Here is a 13,408-nt window from a genome sequence, read left to right on the forward strand (position 1 = left end):
CTAAGTTCATTTTTTACAAATCCTTATACTTGATCTCAGGATTCACCAACTGGTGAAATGAAGAGGTCCATGTATCTTTGGACCAGAATAGGTTTTATAACTCAGCTAGCAGACATTGAGACAAATTGCAAAGAACAATGGAATCAAGAGTGTTGATTGCTCAAGTGCCGATCGCCTGGAGGACTCTTTCTGCTTGTACTAGGGATGGGAGACTGGCAAGGGTGCTGGGAATATAAAACTGATTTTTGGAGCGCCACAGGTCAGAGGCAGATATATCAATAAGGAGACAGATCAAAATCAGTAAAGGGATTCCCTTTATAGTAGCTGGAGATGGGAAGACAAGAGCTTTGATATGTAATCCAGCCTCTCTGGAAGAGGTGTTTCTAAAATGATTGGCATCTTCACTGGTGGGTAAAGGATGAGTGAGGGAAGACCCTGCTAGCTTCAGAGTTCTTTGTGAGAGTCCCTGTGAATGCCACAACCACACGTGGAGTAAGAAGGAAATCCAGCTCAACATGACTCAGTTAGTAGGTGTTGGTTCAAACTTCTAGAATCTGACACCAGGAAGTTTGTTTTAGGCATATTCAAGTACATTACCACTTTGGAAAAAAAGTTTCCTAATATCTATCACAATAAAGCTTAAGGCATACTACATTGAAACCCTCTTGTAAAATACATGGGACCTCTTCCATAAGAATGAGTTCTACAGTGTATAAGACTCTTGGGTGGATCTAGTGTAGTCTCATTCATCATTGAGGTCACCAAGCTTACAAGTACATGTGACACCCCCCTTAAGGATGGGTTCTGATGACTAAGAAACAATGCTCAAGATAAAAAGACCTAGGGAGGAAGAGTCTGGAGGAGTCAGTTATGGCCTGGCCCTACAGATGGCACAGGTCACTAGGTTATTTACGGTGTCCTCACCCAGCTTTATGAGAAGAAAGCAGGTCTACGTCTCATCTATTGAGGAGACAACACCGTGTGTTTAATAATCCCTGTTTCCCTAGTGCTTATGAGCATATGACTTTGTGCCTCTACACTCCTAAACACATCTGATCAGCTTTCTACCCTGGCGAGTATATTAGCTTACTGTCCTGTTTCCACAAGTTACCCCACCAAAGCCAGTCAATGAAGGGAAAGTTTATTTTGGCTTATGGTTCCCGGGAGGATACAGTCCAGCATGATGGGAAAGGCACTGTGGCAAGAGTTGGTTACATTACACCTACAGTCAGGAAACACAGAGTGAACAGGAAGTGGAACTACACTACAGAACCTCAATCCCTTTTCCTAGTGACCTGCCCTCTCTAGTGGGACTCTCCCTTCTAAATGTTCCCACAACCTTCCCAAATAGTGCCCCCACTTGAGGACATAGTGTTCGAACTTATGAGCCTGTGGGGAATGTCTCACTTTCAAACTACAAGAGTTAGTCATGAGGAAGTTGCTCCTCCTATTACTATAGAGAAAAAGGCTTTCTGATGGGCTTGGATAGTCTTCTGAAATACTCCAGAGTATCAAACACAGAGAAAATTTAATTCAGAGCATGGGGGACTCCAAACTTTGATTGATTTGACTGTTCTCTCCAGAAGACTGATCCAAGGATTCTGTGACTATGGCCAACTGTTTAAGAACTCTAGAGCCAGCCTTTGGGTATGTTGAACATAGCAGGCCCCTTGGGTCAGTAGTTTCCTATCAGTGAGTGGTTAGAAGATGAAACATAGGTGTTTATTTTGACTTAAGAGCAAAGATCCTAGTTTCTGAGTTGAGTACAAAGATCAGAGAGGCCTGGATGAGCATCAGGAGTTCAATGACACTTGGTCCTTAAGGTGACTCAGTGACCCACTTTTTGAAATTTATCTTATTTTTATTATTTAAATTTGGACTTTGAAGATGTCATACACGTATGCTGCATTCGGATTACTCTTCCCCGTTCTCCCATCTGCATGACCCCTCTCCTTCCTTACAAATCCCTTTCTCATATTCATGTCTCTTTGTGTTGTGACCCACTTAACTGAGGCCATCTGTGTGACCCTGTGTTTGAAGCTATCCATTGACGCCTAGAAGATTCAACAATAGGAACACTGCTAATGACAATGACTACCAGAATCTGTTAGTAGCCAATACATAAGCAGGGAAGGGTAGGTCCCCATGCATTCCTTTTATACCGACGACTGAATGTTAACATACACAACTTAACATACACAACTAGTGCAGGTATTTGCTGATGGCGATGGCTGTACCATGCCCAGAAGAGACATTTTGTAGCCTTTTCTCTATTTTCTGGCTTTTACATTCTTTCTGACACCATTCCTCTTTGATTGGGTTTATGTACCTGTCATGGATTCCCCCCCCCCCCAAAAAAAAGATGCCTTGAATCCAACTGTTGAGTGGCTGGTTACCTCCATAACAGTAGTGCCATCATAGCATGGGTGGGTACATCTGGCCAAGCAGATTGGCAAGGCCACTGAAGTCTCTTCACTCCCAAAAGTTTGGATAGCACCTTCTAGCCAACAGGGAGGAGTTTTAAAGTTCACTTTTATGCTATTTGGTTTCTATCTTGGAATCCAGGCAATATCTTATTATCAGCTCATTCTGGTGCGTGACCGTTCTGTATCTCAGGTCTGTCAGTTCATGCTCTATGCTTGCATGAAGCTCCTGGAGTAGTAAGTATACATTGTTTCTAGTAGCTTAGGCTGTTGATTTAATAGTGGGCAGATTTATGATGTCACCAGCCCAGAATGAAAGAAGGGAAGTCTGAAAAGGTCTGATTCTTCCTCGGGTGAACAGCTGTTCCACCAGGCTTCTTGAGCCCAACCAATGAGACCAGGTGGCATTGTGGCTCAGAGTATGACTCACTCTCTGGAGACTTTCTGTGGCTTTCCAGGCGGAACAGGAGCTAGAAATGCTTAGGAGGGGGAATGTGAGTATGGATGCTATCTTGAATATGTGATCTATAATGGTACATTTCAAAAACCTTTTCCAATCTACTGTTAGAAGACAGAGCGCCATCCTTCAATACTTTTTTGTATTCTAGAACAGCACAAAAGGCTTCTTAGTACTTTATGCATATTCTTGGCAATGCATGCATACTTTCTTCTTGCCCTAGATTTGATGTGCTTCACTGTTGCAGTGTTTCCAAAGCCTTGAAGATTATGATCCTTGTTAAGATTAGTGTAGCGTCCGTGTAATAGTCCATCTTCTAGGAACTATTGCAGTTGTTCTGAGCCATGTGGCCATGTCTAGGTAAGAGGGGTGGGGTGGGGTGGGGTGGGGTGGGTGGCAGTAGGCTACTCCTTGGCTAAAGCACTCAGTGTTTGACTACCAGATCACCCTCCCTTGCTGTGGTATGAAAAGCTCAATTTTTTGTGTGCTCATGCTTGCTGAAACTCAGCTAGCCCTGTCCTCGTGGACACACAGATGAGTGCTAGTCCACGAGACATTTGGCTGTGAGTAGCTCTGCTTCCTTGCATCAGGAGATACATCTGATGACCTCACCTGCATCATAGGCTGGGTCTTCTGGTCGAGATTCTCTCGGGCTCTCCCACTTCATGAGGACTGGTGTATCAAGAGTTCAGAATCTAGTCTCTTTCCTTTTACTTACTAGTACTGCACTTACTAAGGAATAACTTACACTCAATACAATTCATGCTATTTAACCTTTATGGATTTTGACAAATTCAGGCAATCATGTAACTATCAACTGAATCCCAACAGAGTTCCTAAATTCTCTACCTTTTGCAACCCACCCCCTTTTACCTCAGCCTTTGATAAACATAGACCCAATGTCTGTCCCTATAGATCTGACTTGTCTGATTTTTAAATTATATAGCACCAAAACTTTGAGATTAAAAAAACACAAATAAACACAACTTTCACAATGGAATAATTTTAAATTTATAGGAAAGATGCAATGTAACATAAAGTTTTCATATCGTCCTGGCTAGTTTCCTTCTTACTAACATCCCACATAACTCTATGACAATTGCTAAAATTTTAATAACCTACATTGGCACAGATAAACTGTCAACTTTGGGAATCACTGGTTTTCCTAATAATGCCATTTTTTTTTTCTGCTCCAAGTTCCCTTGTGGCATTTGGTGGCCTTGGATCTTAAAGTTTTCCTCTCCCAAAGTGGCCTTCATCAAGATGTGGATGCTATTGAAAGGTACTGATTAGGAATTTTATACACTGCCTCTTGGTTAGGCTCTGTTTGCTACTGTTCTCATTTCCTCTGTGCTGTGAGCTTTGGGGGAGGCATATAAAGATATAAGGCACTCTTCCTATAGCATCATAGTAGGGCTACATGCTTTTGCTGTGAGTTGGCCTCATGTCCAACTGCCCTATATATCAGTATTTGTTTATGTTGATTGATAAATAATATTCACTGTGCTTATGTTGCAGATTTTATTTTATTTTTCTCTTTCAGCAGCTGAAAGACATCTGGGCTGTTTCCAGTTCTGGGAGATTATGAATAAAGCTGCTATACATTTATATTGAGGCTTCTGTGAATATGTGTATATATATATATTTTTCCCTCTCCCTTTCTCCAGGGTAAATTCCTAGTTGTGGGATTGGCAGGTTGTATGGCATGCATATGCTTAACTTTCCATGAAACTGCCAAACTGTTTCCCCAAATAGCTGTTCCATGTTGCCTTCCCATTGACAGTGTCAGAGGAGTCCAACTGCTCTGCATCCTCATTTTAATTGGTGTTCTGGTTAGTGAGTGATGCATTGTAAAAAGAAAACCAACCAAACAAACAAAATTTAAAGAAATTAAAACAAGTATTATAGTATACCCCTTAGGTAAAACAAAGAACGCCTTTTATGTCTCCTAGTCTTGTCAGAGAATCTTGTTCAGTCATCAAAAAAGTCAGCAGACACTTACTAGACACTAAGATTGTGTGTGTATGTGTGTGTGTGTGTGTGTGTGTGTGTGTGTGTGTGAGAGAGAGAGAGAGAGAGAGAGAGAGAGAGAGAGAGGGGGGGGGGGAAGGAGAATGGAAGGGAAAGACAGTCTCGCATAGCCAGGGGGCCTTGAACTTGCTACATAGCTGGGAATGAGCTTGACCTTCTGACCCTCTGCCTCTAGCTCCTGGTTTGGGATTATCAGCGGGTACACCGTCCCACTTTATGAGGGTATAGAGATCAAACTCAAGGCTTTGTGCATGCTGCACAAGAACTGCTACTGATGGAACCACATCTTTAGCTTTTTGTTAGACTTGAGGTTCATCCCCCTTTCCACCCCTTGATAATGAGATGATGAACAGGGAGTCAAGTGGAGCTTGGTGAGGCTGAGAAGGTCACTGAGAATGGATAGTCTTTTTTCCCCACTTTAATAAATACCATTTCACAAAGTGAGGGGGCCTCAGGGATGTCTGTTTCCATAGTTTAGATGTTGGGCATCAACTAAGGGTCCTAGATCTGAAATCTTTACTCTCTGGAGTAACTCCACTGGACAGGGTATGTTATTTTCCTGTTTATGAGTGAAAAAAACAAACAAACAAACAAAAAATCCCCTGACACCAGAGAGGGCTATGACCTATACCTGCTAGAGGCTTGAATTGCCTCTAGATATGTCTAGCTTCAGAGATAAGTTCTTGTTTACTGTCCTAAACTAGTTTCATAAATCTCTCCTTTAAGGGTATCTCTCTTTAAAGAGTATGTTTAGCTGGGCAGTGGTAGCACACGCCTTTAATCCCAGCACTTGGGAGGCAGAGGCAGGCAGACTTCTGAGTTTGAGGCCAGCCTGGTCCACAGAGTGAGTTCCAGGACAGCCAGAGAAACCCTGTTTCAAAAAACAAAAAACAAACAAACCAACAAAAAGGTATATATATATTTTTTTATTAGATATTTTCTTCATTTACATTTCCAATGCTATCCCAAAAGTCTCCCATACCCCCCCTCCCTAAATGGCTTTTGAAGATAAAAATAAGAAACATGAGTGAATGGGGAAATATTAGTTCTTACAGGAACTTCGTCTGTCATTGCATTCTTTCTTATAGCTTGTGGATGTAGAAGCAGCCCTGGCTTGGAGTCGGACCACATGGGTTCAAGACCTGGGATTTTGTTGATGGCTCCTTGGTCCCTAGTTTCCTTATGTGGATAGAAGTATGTCAGATGCAGAGGGCTCTATGATCCTTCCATGATGCCTTACAGGTACTGAAAGATAAGGAGCCTCAGTAAGTCATGGAGGGCTTCTAGCTTTTTTTTACTGCCCTGCTGCCATTCATTGTCCTCTGGGAAGGAGAGTGTCTCCTTGAGGCCATTGTAGTACAGGAGCCAGGGCAGATCTGTAGTACACTCTTCTGCTCGGCCTCTATTCTGTCTTCTAGTAACAGCACCCAAATGCACCTGGAGGAAGCTCGTCAAATGGCCTGTGGTCCACCCATTGAGCCTAGTGAATGAAGACAGGTCCTAGGACCTATGCATTCCAAACCTTTCACTTCAGATACTTGTGGCCATCTTGTCTCCTGTTAAGAGATGCATGATGGAATGAAGAAATGGAGGAAGCAGAGCTGGGGGCAGGGAGGATGCACATATGATCCTTTTAGACCCAACTGTGCCTGAAGTTTATGGACTCAACAGTCACCTGAGGAGTAAGCCTGTTGTCATACATTAAAGATAGTAATTAATCAATTAACTGATTAATTAAGACAGGCCCTCATTTAGGCTAGGCTGGTCTCAAACTGACTAAATAGCCAAGGGTGACCTTGAATTCGTGATCCTCCTGCCTCCACCTCCTAAACGATAGCTTTACTGGTTTGGTGTTTAGGTCAGCCTGAGTTTGGATGGATTTTGGTAATGACTAGTCTCTGAACTTTTTTGTTCTTACCCCTCTCTGAAGGTTCTAGAATACTGGTTTCCTTCGATAAGAAAGTTAACTTTACAAGCTTCATGAAAGGCAAGGTCTGAGGCAGTGTTGCCTGCCCCACATCTACCATAAACATTTATCATTTATTAGAAGCCTTCCCAATGCAGGTTTCTTGGCAGCCATGGTCAATCGTATGGATTTGCCTCCAAGTTGGCATCTGTGTTCCAACAAATCTGAAGAGACCTACTTACATCACTGCACTGAGAATCCCAGTCCCAGGGCTTGAAAGCTGCCTCTAATTAGAGCAGGAAGCAGAGGATTAACTGGCTTTTGTGGCGGACACTAGTTGATCACAAAGCCAGGCGCAGCACTGATATATTGGAAAAATCAATTAGTATTTGTCCATGAGCCCTCGCCAGATACTGGTTCTGGGGTGGAGTCTTCCTGCAGCACCTCCTAAAAGGGGGAAGTCGGTGTTGTCTCCAGAAGTTGCCCGGTGGGACAATAGGCAGGAGGGGTCTGGGAAGTGGCATCTAGTAGGTGGGCAGCCTCCCAAAGTGGCTTCAGGGCCCTCAGCCCTTGGCCCCACACCAGCTATAAAAATTGGCGAATGCACAACGGATTTGCTCCTTCATACCCAGAGGTGCTGGCTTCAAGCAGAATACATTTTCTTGGGCAAAAACTTCCAATAACAACAACAACAACAACCAAAAAAACAAACCAAACCAAACCAAACCAAAACCAAACCAAACCAAACCAAACCAAACCAAACCAAACCAAAAAAATCAAACATGCTGGCTCTTTCTAAATCAGTACTTTCTAATTCTGAGGCTGATGGATTGGTTTTTTCACTCACCCAGAACTCAAAATCAACTTGACATTTCTAAAATTACATTTCGAGGGGAATGAATCTGTAAAGTGAACCGAGAGCCAGTGCCAGTTGGGGAAAGAAGGCAGGCACAAACAGAATCATGCCTCGTCCCTCCTTACAGTGTGTGCGTTCTTTATCTGTTAGCTGAGGAAAAGGGAGGGGAACCGGGGGTCATGCTGAAGCCATCAGAAATAGCCAGAAAGCCAAGGAGAGCCTGGGTCTACCTGTAGCTCAAGCTCCATTGTAACGGTGGCTCAGGCTGCCCGAAGGGAGTTGGAGATGAAGCGAGACTTGTTTGGCAAAGAGGGTAAAGACATATTGTCTCCTTCATGGCAGAGATCACACTTGTGTGGGCAGTTGGGGAGACCCCAAGGTGGGTCCCAGAGGAAGCCTCTTGGCCAGGCGGGTGTACGGGGCTCTTACAAGAGAGCCAGGTGGCAGCTGCTTCCCCTTACTTAGGAGAGGTGGTCAAGGGGCTTTGTGTGAGCAGGGTCAAAACGTGCCTCTCAACAGGGATCAAGAGGCTGCCCCAGTGGATTGCAGATGGGAAAGGAGACTGAGTCTTCTTCTTTTCTTTCCTTTTCATGAGAAATATAAAGACAATTTGGGGAGAAAATGCCTCCATGAGCAACCCTTTCCTTTTCCGGTTGCAAAGCTTATTCAACCACTGTGATCCACTACCCCCCACTCACTGATCAGTTTTAAAAGGCAGCCTCCTACTGCTTATCCTATTCCAAACTCTACCTCCCTCAACCTCCATGCCTTCCCATCGCCTAGACGGAGCCAGACAGGCCTTCCAGATTCAGCTCCTCACTGTGACTTCTGGGGTTTCCATGGCTACAAACAAATGTGACCTGGGATGAAACTAGAACCCTTACTCCTCATTCCATGCTGGGCAACTTGACCTGGCGATCATTAATCCACGCAAGTGGCACTGTCTAATGGTAGAGGCATGTGTCTAAAGCACGTATCTGTCAAGGCTAGGAAGCACCATCCTGGCATGGCTGGAGGAGAGCGGTAGGGCAGGAGCCAAACTCTCAGGAGACAGTAGAGCTTCATCCTTGGAGAACTGAAGGTGCAGGTAGAGGCTCCACATTCTCATGGTGGAGGTGGACTGTGAGGAAGCTCTTGAGGACTGAAGAAGGCTGTCATGGAGTCTCACATAGCACACAGGCCCCTGGGACGGTACATTAAAGGGGTGGCAAGCATGCCTGTGTTTAGAGGAGTGTGAGGTTGGGTTCTGATTCTGTATCGTGACAACCTCAAAGTGTATTAACGTGGAGCTGAGAAATCTGCCAGAGACGATTCTGGCAACAAGACCTCTGATAGCACAAGACAGCAAAGCCAGGGAAAGCTACCCAAGCCAGGCCCTCAGCTGGCTCCCAGACATTTCCTTTACCAAGAAGACATCTGTAACGGCCCGTGTCTCCAGCCCTCAGAGTGGTTTTAGAACTGCAGGCAGGTCCTTTCTGAGGGTGAGTTTCTGAAGGAAGCCCAGGGAGCCTTCTCTGAGATAGGCAACAGGAGCCCTCAAGAGGCCTAAGCACAGAGAACCTTTTTTTCTGGACCACTAACTTACACAGGGCCTTCTGTGCATTGCTTAGGTCTACATGAGGGCATGTGAGAGGGCCCTAACTTAGCAGGTTACCTGTGACATAGAGAAACTCTGGGGTCTGGGAGTCTGACAGGGTATCTAAGTTGTTGATGTGGCTACATGTGAATCTGTAATTACCACTATTTCTTGGTCCTACAAAAGTCCCAGGCAGCCCTTGTAGCTGGCTGCCTTATTTGGGGATGTACAGTTCTGACCAATAGCTGCAGAACTGCCCATGGGGCCCCCTGCCCCTCTATTGCACCTTCAATGATGCTTTTCTTAGCACAGCTGGGTCTCCACACAGAATCCACGACTTGAGTTTGTATAGCAAATGTTGTCTTAATGTTTAAAATTTTCTGTTTAAAAAAAAAAAGGTTCCATGAGGCTCCTGGAGTTTATGCTTTTGAATTCAGCTACGGAAAAGATAAAAGGAGACACTAGGATGTGCAAGGATGGCTGCCTTCAATAGAAAGGTCCATGCAGCAGAAAGCAGCCCCACTCCTCTGCCAGTGTGGCACGTGGCCGCAGTCAAGTGTGGCAGGGGACAGTGTCTTCGGTTGTCTGGATCTTCATCCAGAGCTCAGTGGACAGTGGCATGGCAGAAGGGCTCTTCCTGACACCTCTTCTGAGAGGGATGGGGACGTGAGAAAGCACTTTGAGCCTCCTGGTGCCCCTGAGGACGTGTGTAAGTCCACATGCAGGTGTGTGATTTAGCCTTGGATTTTGGGTGTCAGCAAGAGTAAGCAGTGGCCTGCCAGCGGCCCCTGTGTACTCCTCTACTGTTCAATGCACACGGACTACATACAAACCAAACAGGAGTGAATAACTATAGCGATAGAAACAGGGCCTTGACCCTCTCATTTTATTAAAATGGCATGTAAATATTAAAACAGCACACTGAGCATATTAGACTTCTGCAAGCCCTGGATGAGGTGCCGCGGAGTGGCCCGAGGGCTCCCTGTTGAAGGTTGCAGACTCATGCATTGAGCAATTCGTGTTCTTTATCAGTTTTCCCAACAGCATCAGGGTTTGATAAGGGGTCGAGGTCAGCAAAGAGGCTGAACCAGGCAGTCAGGTCCGAGGCAGCCTTGGCAGGCTCTGGGGAAAGAAGAAGAAACATGAACAAACCCACCTTCTCAATGAGCACCTCAGGAGGGACAAATCCCATGATCCTTGGGGAATTTCATGTCCCCTGAAGGGCTGGCTAACACAAACCTTGGCCTGAGACTCAGTTAACTAATTTCCATCTTCAGGGCACCTCCAGCAATGGCTACAGCTCACAGAGGTACTCAAAACGGCACATGCTGTCTGTCTCCCTCAACCGAGAAGCAGCTTGGCTATTTCAGAAATCAGACTGAAGCAAGGTGCCTTCTGGTGTCTGCCGGAGGGTTCCCTTTAAGTCCCACGGGCCAGGAGCCATCTGCGGTTTCTCCTTTCACCCTTCAAAGACGCAGGCCCACAGGAGGTCATACCCAGGCCCAGTCTCTCTACCATTACAATCACTGCCTTTCCTAGCTCTTCCTGTCAAAGGCTAGGTCCTTCCTTTCCCTTTCCCTTTCCCCTTCCCTTCTCCCTTCCCTTCCCTTCCCTTCATGGGCTTGAAATCCCCCCCGTTCAGCCTCACTGGAGCTCTTCCCTCTACTTCTGTTCCCCCCACCCTAACTCCCCCCAAACCATGATTAGACAGCCAAAGTGTCTTCCAGATGAGAAGAGAATTTTCAAAGGAGCGCCTCATGCCAGTGATTTATAAATGAGCTGGGACTCTTTCCTATAAATCATTCCACGTGAGCATCCACTTCACTGGCTGATAATCCATGCCTCTCCTCCTTCCCAACAGGTGGCGACGTCAGAAGCTGGGATAAATGTCTCTCTATTAGGGTACCTCCTAGCAGGGAGCAGCTAGGAATGTGTTCGCCATGTGGCTGAAAAGTCTCAAAACTGGCAGGAGCGAAGACACAGAATGGGATGGGAGTTACTTAAATCGTCTTTGATCCTTGCTCTAAATGACACTGAACTCTTAAGATAGTGAACGAAGCACTTCATGCTTTCAGTTCATCTCCCTATTTCTCAGCATAATACCCAATGGGTGCATTACTTTGTAATGACAGAGTCTATGCATGTATTATGTCATAATATATGAGATACAACTCGTACACATAGGAACAGCTAGTAATGGCAAGACTAAGTAATCTAAACCCAACAGTTCTCCAAAGAGTAATCCTAATAGGTTATTACTATAGGTAACCTTGATTGAATTCTACGTGGGTTGCCCTTATAACCCCTAGCTTATAGCGATTTGACATACTGAGACAAGAGAGAACCTCAAGCCATCATGATGGAGGTCATATGAGGATACTAGATGGGACAAGACTGATAGAGACAGATTAGTTTATCTCAGTTCTTGATAGAGTGTGTAATGAGATCTTAAAGAAATCCCCAGTGAAAATATGTCACACACTTACTTCCCCTTCCTCCTAACCTCTTGCAGAGGTCTGAGAGGGTCCCCAGGGAGTAATCACAGACTTGCAGTTAAGAGCTAAGCCAGCCGACTGCTCTTTGAGGAGACCGACCCTCAGATCCTCCAGGTCTCCACTAGGACTAAAACCAGGTGCAAATTATTTGCACAGCACTTAAAAGAGCATCATAGGAACACTTTCTGATGATAATGAGACAGACGTTTCCTCTAATGTCCTGTGGTCAAAAGGAGAGGGGGTGATAAGCAAAGCAACAGAGATAAAGCTGGGACTACACATGAGATCTCCTGCCCAGCAGATGCACTTCAGGGGCCTGCTCCAGATCAGAACAGATCTCCCGAGCTTAAAAGGACCTCATTTGACACCTAAGCCCAGCCTAATATTCAAGACCAAAGGACATTAGATCTAACAAGAACTGTCACCCCACCCTCACCAGCTGGGCACATATATGTATGGTTTCTGCCCATGGTAGCCTCCAACAGAGGATGGTGTGACAAGACCTTTCTCCTATCTTCCCCAGACTGGGAAAAAACTAGCAGAAGAGAAGCATCGGATCATATCTAACTGAAATACATGGCCAACTAAGGAAGACAGTGGATTTTGAAAAGCAACCAAGAAGCTGCTGTATCAAAGCACTGTTTTTCCTTTCATGTTTTATACCCATTTTCTTGTGGAACATGGTGACTTCATGACCACACCCAAAACCATCAGGAAATCAAGATCTATGGTTTCCTGTCTCAAAAGGGGAAGGGTTAAAACTGAATACCAATAACACAGTAATAAAACTAGTAACCATACATCTCTTCCGAGAGGGTCATACGCATCTCTTTCCTGTATGCTGGGAAGTCGAAATAAATAACAGTCCATCCCAAAAGATGAAAGTGAAGAGCCTGTGTTAATGTTAGCTTTATGCCATACCTTACAATGTCACTTGACTTGAGTAACCCAGCATTCTGTCATAACCCTGTAGCCTGCCTGAAGAGCATGACTAGAGGCCTTTAGCCCTCTTGTTTTATGGAAGCAAGCTCCTCCATTTCTTAAAACATTTACTGTTTGTCCTGGAAATTTTGGCATGGCTCATCCTTAATTTACCATATACATCTTTAAACCTCTGCTTTAGTTCTTTTTGTATGAAGTTCTGTCTTCTGAAAAAAGGTATGCAAGTTTTTCTTCAGAGCGATGAGCAGGTAGCTGTTTGCTGATTAAGCCCATTGCTGGGCCTCATGTTAAAATGTTGACCACCAACAGGGCATCCCAATGGGATCCTTATGCCTAAAACTCTATCCTTTTACTGTGATGTTCTTGATTTGTGTTTTGTATGTTTTTGTAAAGAATAATTTAGTCTCCAGTAATGCCCTCAAGAGAGACCATGTTTGCACTGCAGAGTTCAGATGGGTCTGGGAATAGTTTCTTAAGGAAGAATGTCATACTGTGTATGCTACAAAAATTAAACACCTTTTGTTTAGCCTGCTACTATAACGTCATCCACACTTTCTAGTGGACTCAATTATAGAATTATGCTGTTTTTAACTGTTTGCATTTTTGCTACATTTAGGTGTCATGAACCCTTGAAGCCATGGGTGATGTATTAGTTCATTCTTGTATCATTCAGGACACTGACTAGCATACAGTGGAGGTTCATACATATGACTTTTCAATTA

At 44.6% G+C, this 13,408-nt stretch overlaps 1 protein-coding gene and 1 long non-coding RNA gene across 11 annotated transcripts in view; one reads left to right on the plus strand and one right to left on the minus strand.

Annotated features, from left to right (window-relative positions):
- Window positions 1–2,880: 2,880 nt before the first annotated feature.
- Gm35621 lies at window positions 2,881–4,414 on the plus strand. Its single transcript, XR_377339.3, has 3 exons — window positions 2,881–2,917; window positions 3,104–3,240; window positions 4,078–4,414. It is a non-coding gene; the product is annotated as a predicted gene, 35621 (long non-coding RNA).
- Window positions 4,415–10,100: 5,686 nt separating this feature from the next.
- Ica1 (islet cell autoantigen 1) overlaps window positions 10,101–13,408 on the minus strand; it is a 148,014-nt gene continuing 144,706 nt past the window's right edge. For all 10 annotated transcript variants that reach the window (XR_003956165.1, XR_001785099.2, XR_001785098.2 and 7 more), the window contains one exon: window positions 10,101–10,371. Coding sequence is in view for 7 of the 10 variants with exons in the window: in XM_030255193.1 (XP_030111053.1) it covers window positions 10,250–10,371 (122 nt within the window). In the remaining 3 variants the exon portion in view is untranslated. The remainder of the gene's footprint in view (window positions 10,372–13,408) is intronic.

Source organism: Mus musculus, chromosome 6, assembly GCF_000001635.26.
Source record: "Mus musculus strain C57BL/6J chromosome 6, GRCm38.p6 C57BL/6J".
Lineage (NCBI taxonomy): Eukaryota > Metazoa > Chordata > Mammalia > Rodentia > Muridae > Mus > Mus musculus.